The 9,645-nt window shown below is 32.8% G+C and overlaps 1 protein-coding gene across 1 annotated transcript; it reads right to left on the reverse strand.

Moving 5' to 3' along the window:
* Nucleotides 1-6,268: 6,268 nt before the first annotated feature.
* LOC122010357 (transcription termination factor MTERF15, mitochondrial-like) lies at nucleotides 6,269-9,162 on the reverse strand. Its single transcript, XM_042566863.1, has 2 exons — nucleotides 7,931-9,162; nucleotides 6,269-6,284 (listed from the first exon to the last, which is right to left on the reverse strand). The coding sequence occupies exon 1, from the start codon at nucleotides 9,083-9,085 to the stop codon at nucleotides 7,976-7,978; it is 1,110 nt and encodes a 369-aa protein (XP_042422797.1). The 5' UTR covers nucleotides 9,086-9,162; the 3' UTR covers nucleotides 6,269-6,284; nucleotides 7,931-7,975.
* Nucleotides 9,163-9,645: the final 483 nt, after the last annotated feature.

The raw sequence follows: 9,645 nt of genomic DNA on the forward strand, positions 1-9,645 counted from the left end.
TCGGCCAAACTTCTTATGTATGTAGTAATGTCTTTTGGAATAATATTTGGAAAACTTGCTAAGCGATTTTCATAAGCCCTTTATAAGGCAGTAGCCTCGTTTTGTTCTTTAAGTTGGGCTAGAGTCAAGTAGTCGGGCCTGTGAATTGGCTTAGTACTGTCTGGAGAGTTATCAGAACTAGCTTCATTACTTCCAACTATTTGAGCATAAATTAGTAAAGTGTGAGTGTCAGGGCCAGTGGCCTGTAATGGGATTGTTTTAAGTAGGGTACTAATGAAGAAATGTGGGCCAAGCTGAACTCTGACAGCTGTAAATGCTTCTTCCAAGCAATAAAAACCCTTAAAGTAGGGATGTTCAAAGTCTTATATAGTCAAGTTGGTTTCTTCCCAGGTAGAGTAAACTCCTACTTGGAGCCTGAGAAAACCACATAACAAGAGAACTTCTTTCCTACTGGTTTTTGTATAACAGTAAGGAAGTAGTTGGAAAGTGCATTAATGATCGCAATTTTGTGTCCTGAGCTTCCAGGTAAAATGGGGATATGCCAAATATTGTCTAGGAGGCCATTTTGAATGTGGCCCAGTTTGTCTCTGGTAGAAAAACAAAACTGATCCTCTGGTTGTGTAAATAGTTGTAAGTCTTGGTTACCAAAGCGAATAGTTTTTGTAGAGAAAGTACGAACCTTTTGTGGTCTGTCCATAATCCTATAAAGAGTCATAAGAGTGTGTTACAATTAGCAATAGTCTAGATAAAGTATCTGCTAGGGAGTTATTAACTCCTTTTATATATTCTCATTGTATTCTTAGGCCTTTGTTAATTATAGTATCTGTAAAATTTAGCCATCTCTTAGTACCAATGCCTTTTCTGATGCTTTTGGTTTGCTGACTATATTTGACAATAACTTCAAAATTTATCCTGATAGTGATTTCTTGTTTGTTACAAATAAATAATCTGAAAGCTTCTAAGCAATATATAACTACTGAGATTTCATAATCAAGTGAGGTTAGATGTCCTTTTTCTTGATATTTGCCAGAGGCATACCGACATAAGTTTTCAATTGTCTTGGGTTCATATTTAGATGTTTTGCGATAAAGAATGTCACCCATCTAGTTTCACATCCGTTTGTTTCAATAACTAAGTAGTCCATGTCAAGAGGTAAGGTTAATTTTGGAATAGTTTTGACCAAATGTTTAATTTGCTGAACTAGGGCTATATCTTATTGACTGAAATGTCTTTATCCGATCAAGGAGGTTTTATTATATAGGGGTCCACTAATTTTTATAATATCTTTAAGATAAGGTCTTGCACAGTTTAGGAGGCAAAAAAAAGAGCATAAAGTCTTGGTATCTTTCATTTTTTCAGGGAAAGTAGTTGTAATGTAATTTATCCTTGGCATATTTTTGCTCCTAGGAATTCTATATGTGTTTATGCTAATTTCATTTTTTTATAAGAAATAATAAGGTCATGTTGTTCGAATAAATTAAAAATAATATGTAAATAGGCATAATGTTCTGATTTAGTTTTTGAGAATACTAAAATATCATCAATATATACACATGTAAACATGAAAACAGGTCGAAAGATATCATCCATTTTTCGTTGGAAAACTTGAGGGTTATTTTAAAGCCAAAGGGCATAACCAGTCATTCAAAATGGCCTTCTGAGCAGGCAAAAGCTGTCCATTCAATGCATTTTTACTTGAAAAAAATCTGATTTCATGTCAAATTTTGAGTACCATTTAGAATGTTGTATCTTATTTAAAAGTTTGTCTTTATCTAGGATTTTGTATCCATTTTCTTAGCAGTTATCATTTAATCTTTTGTAATTAAAAATCATTCTTGACTGTCCACGTTTTTGTTCTATCCGTTTGTTGACTATAAAAGCTGGGATTCTATGTCTAGAGGTAGATCTTTGAATGACCCCTAGATGTAATAATTGTTAGATATGCATCTTGCATTCTTCAGTTTTCCAATTGGTATATTTTAAATCTTAGGCTTTAATTGTTAGGTCTGGGTTAATGATTTCCAATTTGCAATATACTTTGTCCCTATCCTAATATTTGAGTGGATTTTCACTAATAATTTCTAGTTTTTCTAATCTAGAGATTAGAAAATCTAAATTGGGTTGATGAGTATTAATCATCTGAAGTAACTGTGTTGAGCTTATTAGATCAATAAGGGTATCCCATGTAGAAAATCATCACTTGGAGGGTTTGATTAGCCAAGTGTTTCTAGTTTTCTTGAAATTCAGAAAAAGCTAACTCACAAATTTAAAGAGTAGTACTTGTTTGTTGTTGTTTATAAGAGCATGTCGAGGAACACTGATAAGTAAATTTCTCTGAATTGTGAGGATGATTGTTAGGTGAGGGTGGAATGATAAGTGGGTGAACAACTGAGGGATAATCTGACACAATGGGTGAGATTATTGGCTTGGAAAAGAAAAGAATATAATCTTTAATGAGAATAAAAGCGCGGTCTGGTGCTATAAGAAAATTGAGTCCTAATATTAGATGTATATTAGGATATAATAATGGTTTGACCCATAATTTGGAGAGTGTGAGAGGACTGTAGGTACCACAATTATTGTAAAATCTTAAGTGTATGTTTGTCACAAATTCTGTACACGTTAACTGTTGTCCATCCAAGTAGGTACTAATTAAGGGTTAGGAGGCTTTCTTAATAAAAGTTTTTGGTAGTATTGAGATCCGGGTTGTCTCATCTATGATGGATTTAGTGGTCCCACTGTCTAAAAAGACATGTAGTGTAAACTCATGGCTATGTATATTAACAAGACATTTGACTCTAATATCAAGGGTTTTCCCTGTGTTACAAATACTAGAGGCTTTAATAAAAACCATGTTTGTTTCTGACAAACTCATGTAAACTTGTAGGCCTTTGCCTTTATCAAGTGGTTGTGGTAATATTTTTTCTAGTTGGGCTATAATAGCATCTAGATGAGCTTCCATTTGGTTTAATCAAGTTTCCAAGGTAGATACTCTTATTTCGAGGAGAATATTTCTAGTATTGTTCTTAGGGTGTTGAGTTGTAGGTATTGTAATGATAAAATATTTTTGGAGGCAAAGATTACAAACCTATTTTTTACATAAAGTGCAGCTACCTCGTTTTTCAATGGAGAGGTAATAACTATAAAGATAGCAAGGGATGTTATCTGTTCCTATTTTTAATAGTCAATCATGTGTATAATTAGATTCTTGGCTTCCTGTGTTAAGTTGAGTGAACATTAGATTCATTTTATCAGGAAAGTCTTCCTAGAATATCAGATCATAGTTTAATGGCATATAATCAAGTAAATCAATGTCAGTATAATCATGTAAAGGCTGTAGAAAAGAATTTACTAAGCGATAATCAGAGGAGGGAGGAACTTCTTCTACATCATCTACAAAGATAATTGAATAAATAGAAGAAGTATCCAAAACGTCTGACTGGATTTCTACTAAATCAAGATTAGTGCAGGTAACTAGTTTGGCCTCACGTGTATATAAATTTTTCTTGTTTGGACAGACTAAGGATAAATGACCTGACTCATTACAAGCAAAATAAGTAAACGTACTGGCATGAGTTTTCTTTATTTTGAATTTTTTTACACATCTTTCCTTATTTAGATAAAGTTTCTTTTTTCTATTTTTTCTAACATAGTATGTTTTTCTTGGTCTGATTATTTTAGGTTTAGTAACAAATTGTTTTGAAGTTCGATTGTTCTTATAAGGCCCTATTCTTGAGGGGTTTGAGCTATACTACTGAGAGGTATAAATTTGACTACAGAATCTATATTGTTGGTTTTAAAATTATTTTTGTATGTATATATAAGTACATTTCTCTTTTAAAACAGAAATGATGTGTTGTATTCTTACTCCAATATTTTCATATTATGGTACTACTTTCATATATGTCAAGATCTTATGTATTTCTTTTTCTAGGTCTCCTAAGAGTTTACTAAATAATCGTTCTCCTAATTCAGGGTTACAGTAATTTCTTGAAACGACTGTTAGGGCTAGAAAATCATTACAAAACGGGTTTAATCCAATTCTAATTGAATAGTTGTAATTGCTCTAAGTCTCTCATAGCTTATTTTTGTCTAATATTTAAACCTGTGTTTGCATCTCGGGCTGAAAAAATCTATGAATAGTATAGTAGAAATTAAGTATGTTATTTCTTTGGGAAGTAATTCTAGCTACTTCTTCCGGATGGATTGTTTTATAGGATTCTCATGCTACTCTGGCAACATCTCCTAAGTAATTCTCTCATACTCTTATCATGGTGTGCCCTGATTCTATATTTAGTTCATATTTAACTTGATAATCTCATTTAACAGAGACTATCTATTTTTCTAAATATGTATAATACATTTAGGGATCATCACATTCTCCAATATTAAGTAAAACAGAGTTTTTCCCAAAATATATTATCTCTGGTGATCTTCTTTTTCTTATGGTTCTTAATAAGGGATTATTATTTGTGTAGGAATGGATTTGTGTTCTTGGAAGATGTCCTTCTCCATAGCCCATAGTCCGCATAGAACTTTCTGGATATCTTACCTGTAAGGGTTGTGGCCTAGATGTGCTAGTAGCACTAGATTTAGCAGGATTCATTAAATTGATATTGGAGAAATAGTCTTTCTTTTTAACAATAATTATGATCTTCATCAAAGTATAACATGCAGTCTGTTTCTAACTTATGGTGTAAAAGATCTAATGTTTCTAATTTTTTAAGATCTTCATTAGTAAAATAGGTAGTTATTTCAAATGGTAGGTATACATACTCATGTAAGTCATCATAAAATAAATAGTTAGGTTCTAGGCCTAAGTTGGTACATTCTTTATTCATTAAGTTCATACTAAATTAGGTTTCCTCTTGATCTTCTTCCTGTGACGTCGAAAGTTTGTAATTATAGAATCTTATTAGGGATTTTACCATATCTGTCTTTATATATAATAGATTCGATTGGTGGTAAAGTTTGTGGTTTCATGCTTAAGTCTAAATTAAGATTCCAATCTGGTCCAGTAAGTAGATTAGAGGAGAAATCTTTAAGTTTTATAAAATAAATTCCCTTGGTTGTAAGAGTCTCAATAATATTATTGATTTGGACTTTGAAACTATTATTGATATTAGTCATAGTTTTGCCTTAAAAAAATAATATCTATATAAATATTATATTTTTAAAAATCACCATATCCACTGAATTGAACAGAGATTTTAATATGTTCAATAAAGTCTGGAATAATCATATTAAAATTTGAACATAAATAGGTAATTCTTAAATTACTATTCATATCAAATTCAATGAGTTCAATAACTGCTTTGTCATTATCAGAAAATCTAGAATCATAAAGTACTAAAAATACCTTAGCTCCTATGTGTTTTCTAGTAAATCCTCATAATCCAAACACAATTAATCCTAAGTGGATGTAATTATATTTACAATGTAATAATGTATTAGCAAATTCTTCAATCAGAAGTGCAAATCTTTCCTCTCATCTGTCTAGTAGGTGGAGTGGTTCTGTTCTGTGATGTCTACCCAGTGCTGTAGAAAAAGATAATAAACCTTGGTTATATATTCTTTTTGGATGTAGTGTATTTAATTGTTCATTTGAAAATGTGTCTAAATTCTGTTCGATATTTATGAGTTCTTCTAATTGATATGTGGTAATATTAGATGTAAACCTTCTAGGTATCATAAATAAGTTTCTATTGGATTATCTTAACGTGTGTAATAATCTAAAAAAACTTTCAATTTGTGTTTTTATTCATAGGACCATGAGAAGGGATGTCTTGGATCTTTCCGAATTCATAGGAATTAGATGATTGTCTACTTATGGTTTTATCTATAGAAAGTTTACTTAGATCTTTGTTTAAAGTATCTAAGGTTTCTTTTATAACTTTTGTCTGCTTATTTTCGTGTACATAGTTTCCAGAATAAGAAATTGAGTTTCTAAGATTGTAAGACAATAATGTAAAGATGTCAATAAAACTAATATGATATTATTTTATTATACTAGGATTTGTTCTCTTGACTTACTAGAGCAGAATTACTGTAGCCAATATATATATATATGTTAATTCTAATATATTTTTATTGAATAATAATAGTTAAAAGTAAAAAAGAAAATTTATTAGTATACAAAATATTCAATTATTTAATGGGTATGAGGATAATAAGAATGAATATCTGATACCGGATTTGTATGAAAACATAGGATATAAAATCTGATCTAAATCTGACCTATTACCATTCGTATCAAGTGTCCAAAATTCTGAGTGTGTCCATTCCTATAAAAATAGAAATTGAAGTATGTTAGTGAATAAAAAACAAGTTCCAAATCTCAAGTAAATAAGTAGATACAACACACAATCTATTATTTCACATTGCAAGAAAACAAAGAACACAGTACATACATAAACACAAATAGATTATCCAGCAATACATATCCAATCAAACAACTCATAAACAAAAACATAGAGTTAGAGAATTTAAAGCAACAAGAAGGGAAAAGAAGAAAAAAAAACTAATACCTTGTTGCGAAGAGGACAAATACTTATATCTGGGACACCTGAGCCCACTTTATACTTACGCTAAGCCACTTGAGCCTACCTGAGTAGATTAAGCAATCAAATAGATCGGGTAGATTGCTATTTAAAACACCTGCTCAAGGGGGCAACTAAGTATGACTTGCAGTCCCCTACCAAAGCTGCTTCGGTGATCGCATGGGCTACTTATGAGAACAACAATAATATATATAATAGTATCAGATCTTTGAATAAGTTTGAATTACAATAAATAAACTTCTTTGATCTCTACACTCACACCTCCAATTCTCATCAATCAACTAATCTACAATTATAATCAGATTACAATTCAAATTAAACAAGAATCTCAGGAAAACAATACGACTCTGTAATTTTTGCATTAATAGAAAAGGAAATTAAAGCAGGTGACAGACTATTCTCATAATAAGAGACATTTTTCATAAAGCTCAAGAAGCTTGTAATGAGAATTCTATTCTCCTTCACCTTTCAACAATATTAACAAATGAGATAGATTAAATAGAAAGAAGTGATTTCTCTCTATCCATTGCACCTAGTTTTGCTGAAAGATGACGATATCAACAATAACCAAGCTTTTATCACACTACCCAACTTTGTTGGGAAAAAAAACTTTTTCAACATTTTAAAAGACGATGTCTTCTACTTTACTAGTTGTTCAACTAAAAAATTCCTAAAATAAGTGATTTGCAAGTCAATAAAGTTGTCAAAATGGAATTTAGAAAAAAAAACAAAAAACTAGCATCTTCATTTCTATTAAGTAAACCATATGAGAAAATAGAACAAGATTGGTTTGATATGGTTGCTCAACACCTTCAAGTCTCATCAATCAACTAATCTACATTTATAATCAGCTTACAATTCAAATTATTAAACAAGAAGAATCTCAGACAAACAGTACGACTCTGTAATTTTTGCATTAATAGAAAAGGAAATTTAAGCTGGTGACAGACTCTATTCTCATAATAAGAGACATTTTTCATAAAGCTCAACAAAGAAGCTTGTAATGAGAATTCTATTCTCCTACACCTTTCAACAATATTAACAAATGATATACATTAAATCGAAAGAAAATGATTTCTCTCTATCCATTGCACCCAGCTTTGCTGAAAGACGACGACAACAACAATAACCAAGCTTTCATCACACTACCCAACTTTGTTGGTAAACAAAAACTTTTTTAATATTTTAAAAGGCAATGTCTTCTACTTTACTAGGCGTTCAACTGAAAATTTTCTAAAATAAGTGCTTTGCAAGTCAATAAGGTTGCCAAAATGGAATTTAGCAAAAGCTAGCATCTTAAGTAAACCATATGAGAAAATAGAACAAGATTGGTTTGATATTGTTGCTTATCCAGTCAAAAAAAAACATACCAAAATAAAAGCCTGCTGGCTATTCCTCTCAAACTGAGCTACAACTCACAAGACTTCAAGAAGTTTGGGTAGTTTATCTTTGTAAGGGAGAACAAACTTCTCCAAAAATTTTGGTCCCGGTGATGCAAAAACCATATGTAGCTTGAATCGTGAAGTCCATAACCCTTCAGATTTCAATATCTCCATCACATGAAATCGAGGAATTAACCTCTTTTCCAAACTCAATGCTAGAAACGCTGGCTTCTTAGCAATGATTGAAGGTGCCATTCCAACATCCTTGGTTAAAAATTCCATCTTTCTCTGCAAAACCTCTGTGGAAAGGGATAAAAAATGTGGGAATTTCTTGATTGCAGCAATGACATCTGAGTTCGACCAACCAAAGCTGTTCATGAGCTTGACTTGGGTCTCAAATTTTTCCCTGCTGACCCCCTGCAGCACATCAAGGATCCAGAGGAACATCGCAGACTCCCGGGAAATTCCCATCCCCTCAGCTCTATCCACCAAAGCCCGGAGCGAATCTGGGTTCTGCACGATGAAGCTTGGATGTCTTTTAAAAACAAGAGAAATCCGCGCTTCAGGAATACCACATTCATCCCTTAAGAAGTTCAAGTTAGGGCGTACTTTCTCAATACTGTTGCTCAAAAACCAAGTACACTTCCGGAGATTCTTGAGGAGGATCTCCCTCGATCCAAAGAGACTTTCCCAAACTTTCAATTTGGGAATAAGCGAGTTCTGAAGGCTGTGGACCATAATAATGGGATGCTGCAGAAGGACATCGATGACGTCGGACTCAGATAATCCTATGTCGCGCAAAAATTTAAACTTTGGAGCGAGGTTCGCTTCAACATCCAAGACGAGCACTCTCGGTCTCAAAGTTATTATCTTTCTGAGATCAGCGCCGTCAAAGCCCTGAGATCTGAGGAATCCAAGAACAGCGTCGGGCTTCTCGGTAGACCGAAGACGGAGAAACGAGGAGACCTTGGAAGCACCGGTCGCAGAGAACCCGCATGAGTTCACGAGGTAGTCGACCATGAAGTGAGGATCGGGAGAAGCGGTGGGGCCTGAGGTGGAGGCGGAAGTGCAGGTGGAGAAGAAGAAGAGACGGAGTTGGAACGATGGGGCGAGGGCATGGCGGCGGACCAGGGAGTGAAGCATCGAGTAAGGACGTCACGAACAGAATTCCAAAAGTCGTCCCCTCTCTCTTCTCGTCAATAGGCGCCCTAATTTGGCCTTCTATTTTCATTATCCTTAAAAAAAAAAAAAACCACACCCTATATTAATAAATAAAATATTAAAAAGTTCTCCGACGAATAGGGTAAATTGACCTAAAATTCTCATGCAAAATTTCAATTTTATACAGTCCCAGAATATTTATTTCAACGCTTCAATTCATACCAATTCACCTAATTTACTATCTGTATATACATTTTTAGGGATCGTTATAAAATATAGTACAAAAAATCTAAAAGAAAATATCATTTGTCGAGATATAATTTTTCTAAAATTTAGTTTCATTTAAATTCAAATTTAGTACACTAACTATATAAATACATGAAGTCCATAATAAAGTATAATTTCTTCTAAATTCAATATTATTCTTGTGCATATTATTTTATATATATATATATATATATACCTCTAAAGTAGACCTAACCCCGGGTTGAGTTCAGTCCGGACCTAACCCTGACCTGGGCCTATAACCGGGTCAACGTGTC

Source organism: Zingiber officinale, chromosome 8A (assembly GCF_018446385.1).
Source record: "Zingiber officinale cultivar Zhangliang chromosome 8A, Zo_v1.1, whole genome shotgun sequence".
Lineage (NCBI taxonomy): Eukaryota > Viridiplantae > Streptophyta > Magnoliopsida > Zingiberales > Zingiberaceae > Zingiber > Zingiber officinale.

What these genes read in the sequence shown, in the direction of transcription:
- LOC122010357 (XM_042566863.1), bottom strand. Translation starts at nt 9,085, where the DNA reads ATGCTTCACTCCCTGGTCCGCCGCCATGCCCTCGCCCCATCGTTCCAA.